Genomic DNA, 18224 nt, shown 5'->3' on the forward strand with positions numbered 1-18224 from the left:
TATATACAAATGAAAACGTTTAGCGAGGACTGATTGTGTGGGATGTACTTACGACCGGGAACGATTTTGCCTGTATAATTGTATTTTTAGCACTACTATATGTATAACCATATTTGATCGCTCGCCGGTCGCACACAACCTCATTTTGCCGAGCGTGTGTGCCAGGAGGGCATATCCCCGACGGTTTCTGGGTCATGTTGGAAGGACCCCCCTATCGCCCACACTCACTCGACGACGGTTCCAAATGCTATTGCGGAAGGGGTTAAAAACCGTTTGTATAGCACCTCGCTGTACCAGTGATCACTTGACTCAAAAAAGGCAAAACTGCTATGGGATCAAATTATATGTTGCATTGGTATGCTCGGAATTTATGCTTGAGATATGATTATACTTGTTGCTCTAGGATGAAGGCTCCACACCTACCCTTTTCATGTAAATTTAATGATAATGAAACCTTGGGTTCTTATGCTAATCGTATTTATGATTACTATGATGTGGAACAAATAGAAGAATTTGTTGCTTTTAAGGGTGCTTATGAAATTGAATCTTTGTTTGAAAAGTATGAAGCTTTTGATGATGATGTTTATAGGCCTGAAATTTTGCTATACTTAAATATTTCTATGATAATTATGAATATAATTCCAATATTGATGTGTTTATTGAGAAAGTCTCTGCTGCCCAAGAAGAGATTAATATTTTACAGGAAACTATGGATGACACTATGAGCTCATTGGATGAAAAAGATGACGAGGAGAGCGAAGAACAAAAGGAGGAAGAGCGGATTAGCTACCTGTGCCCACCTTCTAATGAGAGTAACTCTTTAACTCATACATTGTTTAATTATCCTTCGTGCTTATCGAAGGATGAATGTTATGATGATTGCTATGATCCCTTTGATTCGTTTGAAATATCCCTTTTTGATGAACTTGATACTTGCTATGCTTGTGGCCATGATGCCAATATGAATGATGCTTATGGAGATGAGCTTTCTATAGTTCCTTATGTTAAGAATGAAATTGTTGCTATTGCACCCATGTATGATAGCCCTAATATCTTTTTGAATTCTCCCTACTACACTATATCGGAGAAGTTTGCGCTTATTAAGGATTATATTGATGGGTTGCGTTTTACAACTACACATGATGATTTTGATAGATCTAATATGCATGTGCTTGCTGCTCATAATTGCAATTATTATGAGAGAGGAACTACATCTCCGCCTCTCTACGTTTCCAATACAATAAATTGCAAGAAACTGCTTATGCTATGTATTGGCCTTTACTTGATGTTCATGAATTGTTCTTTTATGACATGTCGATGCATCGGAAGAGAGTTAGACTTCAATGTTGCATGATATATATTACTTTGTGCTCACTACTAAATCACAAATCATTGTTAATTAAAATTGGCTTTGATATACCTTGGGATCCGGGTGGATCCATTACTTGAGCACTATATGCCTAGCTTAATGGCTTTAAAGAAAGCGCTGCTAGGGAGACAACCAGAAAGTTTTAGAGAGTCATTTTATTCTATTGTGTGCTTTTATAAAGTTTAAAAACAAAAAAAATAAAGTGGGGAACTTAAAACTTTTTCAAAAAGAAAAGTGAAAGTAAGAAAGACGAGCACTGTTGAAGTGGGGAGCTCCTTGAATTTTGTTCATGCCCATGGAAACTTTGTGAACCTTGATTACAGAAATTTTTACAACAAAAATAATTATCCCCTTGTACAAATCCATTGTATTATAAAAATAATGTGCCAAGATTTGCCTTTAGGATGATTAGATTGCTTGTTTGGTTTGTGCAGTGCAAAAACAGAAACTTTGGCTGTAGTGCATGAATATTCATTTTTTTTACTGGAATGTCGAATGTTTCTGAAACTTTTTGCACCGTAGTTCTATACAATTTTTTTTAATTTTTCCTAATTTTTCAGAATTTTTGGAGTGATAGAAGTACGGTAGATGTTCAGATTTGTACAGACTGTCCTGTTTTTGACAGATTCTGTTTTTGATGCATTGTCTTGCTTGTTTTGATGAAACTATCGATTGTATCGGTGGTGTAAGCCATGGAAAATTTATATTACAGTAGCTACAATGCAAAAATAAAATATGAATGAGTTTGCAACAGTACTTAAAGTGGTGATTTGCTTTATTATACTAATGGATCTCACGAGGGTTTTGTTAAGTTTTGTGTGATTGAAGTTTTCAAGTTTTGGGTGAGACCATGATGGTTGAAGGAATAAGGAGTGGAAAGAGGCTAAGCTTGGGGATGCCTGAGGCACCCCAAGGTAATATTCAAGGACTCCCAAGCAACTAAGCTTGGGGATGCCCCGGAAGGCATCCCCTCTTTCTTCTAACGATCATCGGTAATTTTACTTGGAGCTATATTTTTATTCGTCACATGATATGCGTAAATCTTGGAGCGTCGTGTGCTTTTTATTTTTCTTTTAATAATGCATCATGCTGGTGTGATATAGACCTTGGTTGATTTATAGAATGCTCTTTGCACTTCACTTATATCTTTTGAGTATGGCTTTATAGAATGCTTCATCTGCTTCACTTATATCATTTGAAGTTTGGATTGCCTGTTTCTCTTCACATAGAAAACTGCCATTTGTAGAATACTCTTTTTCTTCACTTATATTTGTTAGAGCGTGGACATATCTTTTGTAGAAAGAATTAAACTCTCTTGCTTCACTTATATCTATTTTGAGAGTTGACAGGAATTGGTCATTCACATGGTTAGTCATAAAATCCTACATAAAACTTGTAGATCACTGAATATGATATGTTTGATTCCTTGTAATAGTTTTGTGATATAAAGTTGATGATATTAGAGTCATGCTAGTGAGTAATTGTGGATTGGTAGAAATACTTGTGTTAAAGTTTGTGATTCAAGTAGCATACACGATGGTGAACCGTTATGTGACAAAGTTGGAGCATGATTTATTTTTGATTGTCTTCCTTATGAGTGGCGGTCGGGGACGAGCGATGGTATTTTCTTACCAATCTATTCCCCTAGGAGCATGCATGCGGTACTTTGTTTTGATAGCTAATAGATTTTTGCAATAAGTATGTGAGTTCTTTATGACTAATGTTGAGTCCATGGATTATACGCACTCTCACCCTTTCATCATTGCTAGCCTCTTCGGTATCGTGCATTGCCCTTTCTCACCTTGAGAGTCGGTGCAAACTTTGCTGGTGCATCCAAACCCCGTGATATGATACGCTCTATCACACATAAGCCTCCTTATATCTTCCTCAAAGCAGTCACTAGACCTACCTATCATGGCATTTCCATAGCCATTCTGAGATATATTGCCATGCAACTTCCATCATCATCATATACATGGCTTGAGCATTCATTGTCATATTGCTTTGCATGATCGTAAGATAGCTAGCATGATATTTTCATGGCTTGTCCATTTTTTGATATCTTTTCTATGCTAGATCATTGCACATCCTGGTACACTACCAGAGGCATTCATATAGAGTCATACTTTGTCTAGATATCGAGTTGTAATATTGAGTTGTAATATTGAGTTGTAAGTAAATAAAAGTGTGATGATCATCCTTACTAGAGCATTGTCCCAGCGAGGAAAGGATGATGGATACTGTGATTCCCCCACAAGTCGGGGTCAGACTCCGGACGAAAAAATAAAGAGAGCCCAAAAAAGAAAAGAAAACAAAATGAGAGAAAACAAAAAAATGAGAGAAAAAGAAGAAGGGGCAATGCTACTATCCTTTTACCACACTTTTGCTTTAGAGTAGCACCATGTTCTTCATATAGAGAGTCTCTTGAGTTATCACTTTCATATACTAGCGGGAATTATCATTATAGAACTTGGCTTGTATATTCCGATGATGGGCTTCCTCAAATGCCCGAGGTATTCATGAGCAAGCAAGTTGGATGCACACCCACTTAGTTTTTAGTTTGAGCTTTCATACACTTATAGCTCTTAGTGCATCTGTTGCATGGCAATCCCTACTCCTCGCATTGACATCAATTGATGGTCATCTCCATAGCCCGTTGATTAGCCGTGTCGATGTGAGACTTTCTTCCTTTTTGTCTTCTCCAGACAACTCCCACCATCATATTCTATTCCACCTATAGTGTTATATCCATGGCTCACACTCATGTATTGCATGAAAGTTGAAAAGGCTTGAGAACATTAAAAGTATGAAATAATTGCTTGGCTTGTCATCGGGGTTGGGCATGATGAAATACTTTGTGTGATGAAGATGGAGCATAGCCAGACTATATGATTTTGTAGGGATAACTTTCTTTGGCCATGTTATTTTGAGAAAGACACGATTGCTTTATTAGTATGCTTGGAGTATTATTGTCTTTATGTGAAATGATAGACTATTGCTTTGAACCACTCGTGTCTTAATATTCATGCCATGATTAGATTATATGATCAAGATTATGCTAGGTAGCAATCCACATAAAAAATTATCTTTTTTTATCATTTACCTACTCAAGGATGAGCAGGAATTAAGCTTGGGGATGCTGATACGTCTCCATAGTATCTATAATTTTTTGTTGTTTCATGCCAATATTCTATAACTTTTATATACTTTTGGCAACAATTTATATGATTTTCTTGGACTAACATATTGATCCAGTGCCCAGTGCCAGTTCCTGTTTGTTGCATGTTTTTTGTTTTGTAGAAAATCCATATTAAATGGAGTCCAAACGCAATAAAAACTTACGGAGATTTTTTTGGAATATATGTGAATTTTGGGAAAAAGAGTCAACGCGAGAGGATGCCCGAGGGGGGCACAAGGCACGAGGGCGCGCCCCAGGGGGTAGGGCACACCCTGGGCCCTTGTGGTCACCCCATAAGACGTTTGGTGCCCTTATTCTAGCACAAGAAAGCTAATATCCGGATGAAAATCGTGTTAAAATTTCAGCCCAATCGGAGTTACGGATCTCCAAAAATTTAAGAAACAGTGAAAGGTCAGAATCTGGGGACGCAGAAAAAGAAGGAAACAGAGAGAAAGAGAGAGAGAGAGAGAGAGATCCAATCTCGGAGGGGCTCCCTCCCCTCCGCCGCCATGGAGGCTATGGACCAGAGTGGAAACCCTCCTCCCATCTAGGGGGGAGGTCAAGGAAGAATAAGAAAGGAGGGGGGCTCTCTCCCCCTCTCTCCCGGTGGCACTGGAATGTCGTCGAGGCCATCATCGTGACGGCGATCTACACCAACAACTTCGCCACCGTCATCACCAACTATCTCCCCCTCTATGCAACGGTGTAACACCTCTCCTCCCCGCTGTAATCTCTACTTAAACATGGTTCTCAATGCTATATATTATTTCCCAATGATGTATGGCTATCCTATGATGTTTGAGTAGATCCATTTTGTCCTATGGGTTAATTGATGGTCGTGATTGGTTTGAGTTGAATGTTTTATTTTGGTGCTCTCCGTCTCGCGCAAGTGTGAGGGATCCCCGCTATAGGGTTTGCAATATGGTCATGATTTGCTTATGGTGGGTTGCTAGAGTGACATAAGCTTAAACCTGAGTAAGTAGGTTATTTGCGTATGGGAGTAAAGAGGACTTGATACTTTAATGCCATGGTTGGGTTTTACCTTAATGATCTTTAGTAGTTGCGGATGTTTGCTAGAGTCCCAATCATAAGTGCATATGATCCAAGCAAACGTTAAGCGTGCGTAGAGTTGTATCGGTGGTCGATAGAACTTTAGGGAATATTTGTTCTACCTTTAGCTCCTCATTGGGTTTGACACTCTTACTCATCGAAAGAGGCTACGACTGATCCCCTATACTTATGGGTTATCAGAGGGGAGCATTGTGGGCACGGTATCAAGGGTGAAAACGAAAACAAGGTAAGATGCTTACTCGTCAGGGGCAATGTACGCCCTCTTCCTAGCCGGGGCCAGGCTGCCCCCAACCTTCCTGGGCACGGACTTTGCCGTGTCCTGAGGGTTGGCAGGGTGCACGACGGTTGGCCTCGGTGCGGCGTCGACGGTTGGCAAGGCGGAGGCGTCGCCTCGGAGAGGGGGTGCCGCACCGCCCTTCTTTGGGGTCGCTCGGCCCGGCCTCCACGGGGCTGGGGGAGTGGCCCCGGACCTCGTGACGACCTTGGTGGAGTGTGGGGAATCCACGGTGGGCTCGGCAACGTCGTCATCATCTGTGAGGCCACGGAGAAGCTCGCTTTGGGACGGTGTCCGCTACGTTGTCCTCGGTGTCCTCCGAGTCTTCCTCGCCCTCTTCGCCGACGTTGTCGCCAGAAGAAACCGACACTGGGGAGTTGGGGGCTCGGGCGGCACAAGCCCTAGCCTGTTGAAGACATGCATGGCAGCGACCAGCGTCGCCCCGTCGGCATGACAGTACAAGGGGATGTAGGCCGCTGGGAGGTTGCCCGGATCCCCCTCGAGCTGGGTGTTCATGGCCTTGTCCAGCTCCTCACCCGTCAAGCTCCCCGAGCGCAGCCAGATGTCGTCCTCTACGCCCTTGAACTCCCACATGGGGCGTGTGTGCTCCTGGAGCGGCGCCAGGCGCTGCGTCAGGAACTCGTTGACAAGCATGCCCCCCGTCAGCGCCCCGACATCCATGTCTGCGATCATCTTCTTCAGGACAGGCACCGCCCGGAGGTCGGAGAGCTTCTCGTGCCCCCACCTATCAAGCTTCTCTGGCAGCCAGGTCGGCAGTTCCGGCCGCATGTTGAGGCCCTTGGCATCCATGAAGACCCACCGGCGCCAGAAGTTCTCCACCTTCTTCCCGGCCCTCATGAGCATGTTGCCCTTGTGGACCGCAGCGAAGGATACGCAGCCGGAGCGCTGGGTTGGGTCGTGCATCCGCAGGTAGAGGAAGTGGCAGAGGAGCGCAACGGAGGGCCTCACGCCCACGAATGCCTCGCAATAAAAGGCAAAGATGGACAAGAGGAGGATGGATTGGGCTGAAGATGCAGAGCCTGGACCTGGTAATGGTCGAGGACGACGGTGAAGAACCCAAAGAAAGGGGAATGAGCCCCGCGAAGATGTTGTGGAGGAAGAAGGGGTAGAACGTCCATGCCAAGGACCCCTGCTCGGCGGAGCCGGCCCAGAGGACGGTCTCGTCCCACTCGTTGCCATCGCTTGCCGTCAGCAGGAGCGCGGCGGCGAGGTGCTTCTCCTCTGTGATGGAGGACGCGCCGAGGACCGGCGCGGGTGAGGAGGAGGAGCTTACGGCTGGAGTGGCAGGCTTAGCCTTCCCGGACGCCATCCTCAGGATTCTGGAAGAAGGGATGTAGAAGGAAGGAGGAGCTTGACCAAATCTGGAGGTGCTCTCAACAGAAAGAAAGGGGATTTGAAGCAAGGCGAAGAGAAGGCAATGATGGCTCAGTAGCGGGCGCCAGTCTTTTGTTAGTCCGGGCAGTTGTCGGGGCAGCGTGGGGAAGTGGAGACGTCCATGTCCCATCAAGGGCCATGTGCCGGCTCAGTCCCCAAGTGATTGGGGCCTGCGGCGCTTCACCCTTGCCCTTTGGCTTCGCCTCGAAGCCAAGTCCGAGTGCGCCTTGGGCCCGGGGGCTACTGTCGGTGTTCTGGGAACCAGGGTACCCAGACTTGCCTACCCGCGGTCCACGGCATGGCTCCATCGACGGCCTGGTACGGCCCATCTACAACACCATAAAGTCAAGACCCTCGTGCGAGGGCCAAGCCTCGCGAGGCGAACAACACCGAGACCTCCGGAGGAAGCGGCCACCCCAGGCGGCCTCCTGAGGAGCGGAGATTTCTATGTAGGTGCTCAACCTCATGAGGTTACAGTGACGCAAGCCATGATGACCAAGGCCAGGCGAGCGCCAGCGGGCGCAAAGGAGCCAGTTTTCTCTTTGGTGCTAAGGAGGCAAGGACAGGCGTAGGTTCCCGAGGAATCAGGCAAAGATTTCCATTCTAGTGCAACAAGACCAAGACCGCAAGGACGGCAGGACGTATGTCATCACCGAGCCCACCGCAGCTTCACGACCAGAGGCTTTGCAGGCGAAGACCACCTTTCATTAGGATAAAATGTACTACTTGTCCCCTTTCAAATTGGCCACTGTGGGATCCCTTCCCACCTACGTTTGGGGGAAGAGGACCGAGACCACTATAAGTATAGGTTAGCCACCACCGAGAGAGGGATCAGATCCTTTCCACCCTCACCAGAGTAGACCTCGCGAGGTTGTTCATCCCTTGTACTAGTTCATCCTTAGCCCCTCGTGAGGCAAATCCACCACAAGTAGGAGTAGGGTCTTACACCGCAAGGTGGCCCGAACCTGGGTAAAACTACCATGTTCATCTTCTCCCTTGTTCATCGAGCTAGGCCGTGGGGGTGACGAGCTGGTTGGCTGGAGAGGTTGAGTTCTTTGCACATGCTCCAGAGTTCGAACCTTTTTTGGGTCTGCGGAGCCCTGAATCCGACAACCTCGCCCCATTTTATTCGACAACAATGGTCAGGGGAATGTTACAGAATCGTGTGTGTCACCAAGCCACACATGCCTACCAAAAATCAAGGTACAAAGAAAATTTAGCTAAACTTCCATCTTCATAATTTCTATGTCTAGTCTCGTGGATGAAACGACATGACTCAAAATCTACTTTTTTGGTGTTCAACTCCCTTACCACTGCAACGCTTGCTCCACCGTATTGGCTTCATTATTCTTCATTACTGAACTGCTATCAGAAGAGATGACTGTGTGCGTTGCCATAAGATCACTAGGTGGAGCCTGAGCTTCCCAACAAGCTAATGCCTCGAGTATAGCCACATAAGTGATCCCATTTAGAGTAATAGAAGATAATCCAATGGAATTTCCATCCTGGTCACGGCAGGCTGCATCCGCAACACCATGTCCACCATGTTTATTTACTGCAGTCTGCATTGTTTTTGAGATAGCCTTATTGCGAGGGAGACCGGAGTAGCCAACCCGTTTCATGCACTACAGCATTAAGCTTCATCTTTGTTTGTGATTTGGTCAAAATCATCAATGAAGCTTTCCACAAAACATATGGGTGGACATAGATGGTTCCAATATGTTTTCATGAATAGCCTTTCGTTGGGCCGTCCAAATTGCCACTACTAAGAAAAGGGCTATAGATTATATGGCCACTAATGGCGCACCAGACATGTGGTGCGCCATGGATGTGGTGCACCGTGGATGTGGTGCGCCATTAGTATTTGGACATTAATGGCGCACCTACACATGATACGCCATTACTATATACTAATGGCGCACCACATCCACGGTGCGTCATTAGTAACAATTTTTTTTTTCATTTTTGTCAAAACTAGTAATGGTGCACCAGTGGATAGTGCGCCATTACTAGTTTAACTAGTAATGGCGCACCACATCCACGGTGCGCCACTAGTAAAATTTTTTCAAATTTTTTTTCAAATTTTTTATTTATTTTTTCAAAACTAGTAATGGCGCATCAGTGGACAGTGCGCCATTACTGGTGCGCCATTACTAAGTTTTTTTCAAAAAAAAATCAAAATCTGTTTTTTTAAAACTAGTAATGGCGCACCGTGGTTGTGGTGCGTCATGGCGCACCACTCCCACGGTGCGTCATTGCTAACTTGGCCCAAAACTTCCATCGAATGCACCCCCCCCGGTGGACCGCCTTTTCAGTTTAAAAAAATAAAAGAAATTGATGGAAATGTCAAAAAAATAAAAAAAATCCCATGTGATATGTGGTCTAGTTGTTGGGAAAATTTACAAATATGAATTTTGACTTTATTTGCAAAATCTCTTTGGAATTTGTAAAATGGGCATAATTTTTGCATACGAACTCGGATTAAAAAGTTTTCTATATAAAAAATCACCTACTCGAAAAGTTACATCCAAATTTAACCCGTTAAACATTTTCAAAATCCCCAAAACCTAACAGAAAAAAGTTACAGGGCTTTTAAGATCCGGAGGCAAAAAAATTCAAAAAATTTCAATCTTACTAGTGGCGCACCGTATGCTAGGTGCGCCACTAGTAACAGAAAAAAATTGGCTTCGAAATTTTTTTGAATTATTTTTCAAAATATGATACGTAATATGACCGGGAAGTTTGAAATACTTTTTCAAAATTTCATCATACTCATGAACTAAGTCCTAGACATCAGCAAGGTTTAATAGGATTGATATGATAGATATATAAATAAGTGCATGTGAAATGAGGTGGTGCTGGGGTTGGATAGAACTACGAAGTTAAGTGTGAAGTTAAGTGTGCTTGGGCTGGAGTAGAGTGAGGATGGGTGACCTTCCGGGAAGTAGATTAAGCATATTGACCCGAGATTAAGCCGTAGTGACCCGAGATTAAGAAAAAAATAAAAAAAATAAATTTTTTAAAAGAAAATTAAAAACTTTACTACTAATGACGCACTCCTGCGTGGTGCGCCATCGTGGGCTATACTAATGGCGCACCGGTGATGCGCCATTAGTAAAAAATCTAATGATGTGGTGCTAGTGGCGCACCTGTAGTGCGCCATTAGTAGCGAAAACAGATGCGCCACTAACAGCCTTTTTTCTAGTAGTGTGCCCAAAGAGTAACACATGCCAGCATGAAATCCACATGCGATAACAAACCCATCAATGCAAACAACCAATGTTTAGCGTTCCCTTCGTTCATTCCGATCATATGCTATGCTCCACAACTTCATCTTTTGAGAGTGCTCAAACACATTCGAACATGGAACAATCGAACAATGCATGCGCCATGAATCCTGGTTACACATAGAGGACAATTATGAGTTGCCTCCATATTTCTATTTCTAAGGATGCCATGTGTCAGTAGGGTTTGATGGACCCAGTGTATTCCATGGTTTGATATCTTTTGAATCAGGTCTGTTTGGAGAACCTGCCTCGCGGAATAGTCAACCTTTGCGCCCATGTTTAGTTTGAACCAACATATTACATACAGAACGCACCTAAAAATGCCCTTTCTTCTCTTAAGCCCACGACCAAAAATCAGATGCACCATATCCTCCTTCCAGGCAGTCGTCGTGTGATCAATCAGATCATGGACTAGAAAAGCATTTGCATGGTGGGGAGTGGTGATCGGCCGCATCATACCTGCCCTAGGAATCAAATTACGATTCCAAACTACTATAGTGTGCTCATCACCAATCCTGCGTATGATACCTTCCTAACTTTGGATGAGCAGTCCGCTTCTGTAGTTTGCCCATAATCAATCCAATTATGATTCCAAACTTATGTTGATATAGTGTATTTGAAAATTTTCATTAAAAAAATAAGTGGGAAAAGGAAAAATAAAATCAACGAAAAACATAAGAAATCAAAGAAAAAGCGGCACAAAGCTAGGATTTTTTTTTTGAGAGAGGGACAAAACTAGAAACTGAATGAATCGAAAATAGAGCAGGGCGAACTAAGAAGTAAACTGGCCAATAGCCCATAAACGGGTCGGGCCATCACCGTGCCTTATTCTGCCCCGTTAGGGCGACATATTGCCAGGTTTTCGAGGGCGGCATATGCTACTGGGCCTATCCATTTAGCGTCCTGCAAGTAGTGACCTGACTAGATGGTTTCCTAGCATATTTTTTTGCTTTCCCTGGTTTATTTGTTTTCGGTCGGTTTGTTATATGCTTGCTTTAGAAATGAAGAACATTTACATATTTTTAAAACAAGCCATTTGTATTTGAAATTTTGAGAGATTTTTCAGAAAAACTGAAAACGTTTTGAAAATTTAAAATTTTTGAACACTTATTGAAATTTTCAAACATTTTAAAAAAAAACCTGAACATTAAGATTCCAAACAGTTTTTAAAGACCCAAGCATCTGTTGAAATTGTGCATTTTTATAATGTAAACGTTTTTCATAAATGTTCTAAATATTTCTGAAATTTCATGATTTTTTTTAAATTGTGAAACCTTTTTGAAAATAAAATAAAAATAAAAAGTAAGCAAAAACCAACAGGAAAAACTTGAGAAAAGCCAGACCTGGAAGGTTCCTAAAATATGGACAACTGGTTATCAGAACCTTTCCCCATTTTTGAGAATCATCCGAACCTTGCCAGAAACGAACTCTGTTTTTTTAGGAACAGAAACGAAGTCTGTAGACACGCTACCAATCTAAATGGGCCAACGAGCTGAGTCGCTCGCTGGCGAGCTGAGTCTCCGTGCCAGATGTGACCCATTTGTCGCAGCATGTAGAAATAGGAAATGCCACTTTTCGATTCACATTCTTAGAAGAAAGGCTCATGCCCCAGTTCCGTTCATAATGAAACCAAAGTAACTTTACACCAGAATCTCCCAACGAAACAGGGGGAGAAGCAAACACCAAAGCAGTCTCAGCCAATTTCTTCTGTGTTCTTTTTTTGTTGCCAGTTTTTTGTTTATTTTTTTGGTACTCATTTTTTTGTTTAAAAAGGTTCTTTGAAATCTATTTAAATGAGATATAGTTTCGGACACCTCGACGCAAAATCTGACGATGAAGACGGTTTGGTATTTGGTGTTTTGGACACACGATTTAAGAGAAAACACTTTGAATGAACGAATCTATAAAAAAAAAACTCCCAAATTACGAGAAGATGTAGAGTGGTCTTTGCAAAGGGTAACCTTTAAGATGGTGATCTCTTTAAGTAGTGATCTCGTAGGACCAACGAGCACGATTGAAAACAAAGGTCATTGCGAATCTTGCTCATATTGGGCCGACTTCGGTCTTTGTCTTGCTCATATTGGGCCGAGATGGAAATTAATGCGGCCTTTTGTCCTTCCGAGGCAATTATACTGGTGTCTGCCTGAGAAAAATTTCGGAGAACACCTCCGCGTCTCGTCTATTCCCATTCTGTCCCTGGCCTCTCCGCCGCTCCGCTCCTCGCCGACGAAACCCTACGCGCTCGTCGCCACCGTCCTCGCCTCCACCTGCACCCGGGATGTACGCCGACAGGGTCTCCGGACGGAAGCGCTCCGTCAGGGACCGCCTCGGCTCGGGAGGCGGCGGCGGAGGCTCTCGCCCGCGGTCTGACTCCGCGAAAAGGTGCGCCCACTCGCTCGGAGGCTTTCGAACCATTGCTCGTTTAGCTGTTTCTGTGCTGCTTGATGTTTTGCTCTCGCAATCCCTGCTTTGGATCAGTTAATTGAGTCGAGATGGCTCGCAAAAGTTGCTTAGGGCCTTGAAATCGGGGAGTTCGTGGCACTGGTAGCTTGATGCTTGATTAACGGAGCTTAGTACCCTTTTCGTTGTAAGATGATCTGGTTAGGTGTATCGTGTATGTCATTCGTAGCGTAGCTACTAACGTACATGGGATCATCAGATCAGCAGCTACGGAGTATAGTTGTTTTTGTTGGCTGTGTCTGTCTGTTTAATTAGACATAGAGGAAATGTGCTACATTTGCTTCTGCAAATGTGATCTTCAGTGGCCTTTTGGCATTTCATTGGTCTGAAATACTTTTTAAAGCAATTGGGCAGGGTGACATTATGCAAAGGCGCACCAGCATTGCATGATATGAACAATGTTGTCACTGTTGGTGGATCTTATTGCAGCAAAGCTGATCATTTAGATGCCAGTTGGCATTTCAGCTTGTTGATATTTCAGGTTCAAGAAACTCTTAAATGAGTGCATTGTTTTCACCTGATCTCTGAAATGGAAAGTGTTGCTGCTATTAGTCAGTTTATTTGCTGTACATCTTCCATATTGGGCATTTTGCAGGTTTCGCCAAGTTGATGGGACTTGGAGGCGTGAGCTCTACAAGGATTCTGTAGGAACCCAAAGTTCATGTAAGGAGTACTGCCTGAATTATATTGAGCAGTACCCTTTCTTTCTATTCCCCTTGAAGATTTATCGTCACCTTGATTCTTCTGCTGTGCGTGGTTAAGCTGTACCTGCTTCCAGAAATCTTCAAGCAATCCAAAAATCACATATGAGGCAAAGCACTGTGGATGTGAAGAAATCATCAGTTCCAGATCTTCGCGAAAAGTTATCTGGAGGCCAGCGCCCTCAACTCAGTAGTACAGTTCAGATCCCAAAACCTGTAGCTAAACCTGTTCAAAAGAAACAGATCCCTGCTGCTGCTGCTGCTGCTGTTGCTGCCCGTCCTGTCACTGAACAAGTAAATGCACCAGCTGCGCCAAAGCAATCCCACGAAAAGGTAGGAGAGTTCCATGCAATCTTCTTACAAGCTATTATTCTGATGAGCTATTACATGTTTCTTGTTCTAGTCTAGTGGTTGTTGACATGTTACCTGTTACTCTATTTAGCGTTTAGTGCTGTGAATACAAAGGAATTGTTTTTCTACCTGAACATATAATATGCGCAACCTTTAATTGAACTCTGATCCTTAGTGTACTATGATATTCGTATATATGTTAATCCCCTACTTCTTTCGGGTGTTTGTCTGTCTGGATCCAAAAGTTTTGTCTGCCTAGTTTCATACCACTGTACAGTTATTCTTGTCTAGATGCTTGTTGGTTTCCTGTGGGTTTCATCATTTTAATTTAATGTTAAAATACTTTGTTTATTTGGAACGTGCAGGCTGATGCCTCACTTGACAGATTGCTGAAGTCTCTTGATCTGGAGAAGTATTCTATAAATTTCCAGGCTGAAGAGGCATGTTTGATTTATGTGGCAATTTCAAACCGTGGATGAGCTACTACATTTGTTGATGTATATTCAATTTTCAGGTTGATATGAAAGCATTGGTTCACATGAATGAGGAAGATATGAAGTCACTAGGAATTCCAATGGTACTACACGAACTTAATTTGATGCACTGTTTTATTGCATAGCTTTTAGAAGCATGTTCCCTTTCCCCCAAAATGTGTTTACACTATGTTGCTACAATAAGAAATCTTTCACCCTGAGCAATGTAAGACTAAACTGCTATAGCAGGTATATGCTGATATATCCTGGATGTAGATTGACGTAACCGTCAAAGTGAAATTGTAGCAGTTGAGTGGTTTTATTTTCGCTTTTGCTTGGCGTTTGTGTGTTGTGTTACTATGCTGTCTGTCTCTCTATCTGATTTTTGTCCTGTTGAGTTTGCATCCAATCAGCTCAGTTATTAGATTTATATTAGCATTGGTTGGGTAGAATGAAGTAAGCTGGTTAAGTACTCCCTCCGTAAAGAAATATAAGAGCGTTTAAATCACTACTTTAGTGATCTGAACGCTCTTATATTTCTTTACAGAGGGAGTAATTAGTACCTCAAGCTACATTTAGCTTCAATACCAGATTTAGCATATTACAAAGCAGCTCACTGTCCACATAAAGGTTCAGCAAACCATTATCTCAGAGCAATACCATGTAACACATCTAAAAACTGCAACAACGTCCATTTATTAATTGTTCAGCTTTCATTTTGCTTGTGGTCTGCTTGTAAAGATTTTGCTTAAAGCTTAACCTCTGCCTTTACCAGTATACTCTAAATGGATTGTATCTTTTTCCCAAGATGTTCTATCCATATTAATTTGGTAACTTGATTATGCTTACAGGGCCCTCGGAAGAAGATACTATCAGCACTGGCTTCGAAAAGAAAGAAGTCCTCAAGATCATTACCGCCTACCAGCTGAATGCATCTTAAGCCGTGGTTAGTTAGACGACTTGTCATCTTGGGGAGTAACTTAAGGCGAGCCAGATTCCTACCTACCTAGACTATGTATAAATATAGAACTCCATGATCTCGGGGTGGTGTTGTAATGCAAGATAACTAACAGTTCATGGGAGAGCTGCTCCATCTGTTACCTAGAATATTTGGATGCTAGTTTACCATGCCTTTTGGGATTGTTTCGCGTGTACGGCAGATCCAGTTGTTGCCTATTATTATTAGTCTTTACAGCGGAGTTAGGGCGATGAACATCGCCATGTTGTCCATGCTAACTGGCTTGGAGGATCTGGGTGTTGCATAATTTTTTTTTTGTTTGGTTTCTCCTGTTTTGCGAATGTGTGTTGTGTGTACTGTGGTGAACTCTGCCTGATGTTGTGAAGGTGTACCATCGTCTTTGGAACTTTGTTTTTCTTTTCTTTTAACATGTCGGTTTATGCTCTTGCCTGCGTTGTGGACTGGGCTGCTGAATGGTCAGCTCGTTCAACCGGCGTGCGGGGACCAAAATTATCTATCGGTATTGGCTTTTTACTTTTTTTTGATGATTGATTTTATCTTCCTGACCATGTACAGGTGGTGTGATAAGTGAACAGGTAGGTATAAGGACATGTTGTGCAAGCGGAAAGCCAAAAAATACTTTGACTGGAAGAACAATAGTTTTATCATGAGTATTTCTAACACATATAATAGTCTTAGCATTATTATCCACCATTCCTACATGATTTTGTTGCTGATTGTACAATGGTATATTCACAAAACCGTCACTAGATAATTCTCATCATGTTGTTGCGGGAATTTATAGCAATAAATTTATAAAGAATAAATTAGAATAATACCCTCCAAATTCTTGTATGTATACTAACATAACGCCCGTGTGTTGTTAAGGAACAACAAAAATAATTGAAGTTATAATGTTATATTGGATTATTATTAGTCTATAACCACCAACAAACTAGTAACAATTGCAGTGAAAAGACGGACTTTGCTTCGACTCGTTCACAACAAAAGCAATTGCAGTGAGGTTTGGTTTGAATCTTGCAAATACCGCCGGATGCAGTAAGATTGAAGTGAATTCGGATAGCATGGAGGTGGCGAATGCATTGAGCCAAGGCTACTCTTCTTCAGTCGCTTCATCCATTATAGATGACTGTTATTTTATGTCATTAGGTTTTTTCCATGTCATTTATGATCATTGTAATAGGGAACGTAATCGAGTAGCTCGTGAACTAGCAAGATTAGCTAGAGGCGTGTTTGGTTGCCCGCATGCAGCCCAACCAGGGCCACGCGGGATGTGCGTGGCCTGTTTGGTTGGTTGGGCTGCATGCAGTTTGTGGCCCGCACGGAGCTTAAAGCAGCCCGCAGCCTGGCCCGGAGGAAACTACCGAATCAGCAGTTTCTCACGAGCCTGGCTGGACGCGGCCACGCGTGCGAGGCAGTTGCACGCCTCGGGCAGGACGGGAGACGGAGGGGACGTCTCATAACTCGCCCCCACTCTACTGTCACCGCGCAGTCGCACTGTTCCCACCGCTCCCTCTCTCTCCCTCACCGCCCCTCCCTCTCCTCTCCTTCGATGGCTCCGCCTCGCCCACTGCCGCGCCGCCCTCTGACCCCCGTCGACCAGCGCATCACCAGCATCCAGGAGTGCTGGCTGGCCGGGCTCCAGAACTCGGGCCGGGACCTGGCGGCGGCGCTGCGAGCGTCGTTCCCAATCTGCTGCCGGCCACCGCCAGCGCCGGCCAATGCGGTGCCGGTCGCTCCTGCTCTGCCGCCGATTCCGAACCTCATGGTCCTGGGCTCGGCGCCGGCGCCGTCCACGGAGTCGCCCCTTTTTGGGACCCCATTGGGCAGGGGGGTTTCTTGACCCCCGTCCAAGGGTTTTCTCCTGTCGACGGGCCGTCCTCCTCGACCTCCGGCGTGGCGATGAGCACGGGGCCGATGCCGCAGGCCGTCGCCAGGGCCGACTCCTCCTTTGCTCCACCACCTCTCTCCTTCCCGCCGGGGTTTTCACCCCGGCCTCGGTTCGCTGCGGCTGCATGTGCTCCGGTGAGTCAAACCCCTCCATACTTCCTCGTAGATGTAGATTAGGGGTTTATTTCTTAGGCATGTGCTAGTAGTTAGTGGATTCGATATGATTAGATAGGATTCTAGCAGATCCGATTGGATGCGATCCCAATCGAATCCAATCAGACTGATCTGTTCTTATTTTGTACATTGTGTGTCCTAGGATAATTTTCTTGTGCTACTGGATCTGTGTTCATGCTAGTAGCTATGTTCATGCTAGAATCCCCAATGGTATTGTGCTTTGCTAGGATGTGTGTTCATGGTAGGGTCTTGCTAGGATGTGTGTTCATGCAAATGGCATGTTCATGTTCAAGCTAGGACCATGTTCATGTTGTTGTTTATGTTGCTAACATACATGTTCAAGCTAGGGTTTGTGTTGAATGTTATACGTGCATGTAGTAGGACCATTTTAGGATGCTGCCAAATGTGCATGCCTACTCATGGGTGGTATTGGCACTTGCTGTTGCTATTTTTAGATGTTTTCATGTTTAGGATAGTGCACTGATGAGTGGCAGTTGCAGCAAAGCAGATGCCACTGATTAGTGGACTTGCCCACCATTGATCAGTGGACTTGCCCAACAGCAAGTCCACTGGTCAGTGCCATTGATCAGTGGCATTTGCCCAACAACAAGTGTCATAAGCA

At 43.9% G+C, this 18224-nt stretch overlaps 1 protein-coding gene across 1 annotated transcript; it reads left to right on the plus strand.

Moving 5' to 3' along the window:
* Positions 1-12746: 12746 nt before the first annotated feature.
* Positions 12747-15758, plus strand: LOC119332300 (ankyrin repeat and SAM domain-containing protein 6-like). Its single transcript, XM_037605486.1, has 6 exons — positions 12747-12956; positions 13630-13697; positions 13797-14068; positions 14452-14526; positions 14601-14663; positions 15411-15758. The coding sequence occupies exons 1-6, from the start codon at positions 12853-12855 to the stop codon at positions 15486-15488; spliced, it is 660 nt and encodes a 219-aa protein (XP_037461383.1). The 5' UTR covers positions 12747-12852; the 3' UTR covers positions 15489-15758.
* Positions 15759-18224: the final 2466 nt, after the last annotated feature.

Source organism: Triticum dicoccoides, chromosome 7A (genome assembly GCF_002162155.2).
Source record: "Triticum dicoccoides isolate Atlit2015 ecotype Zavitan chromosome 7A, WEW_v2.0, whole genome shotgun sequence".
In the NCBI taxonomy this organism is placed as follows: Eukaryota; Viridiplantae; Streptophyta; class Magnoliopsida; order Poales; family Poaceae; genus Triticum; species Triticum dicoccoides.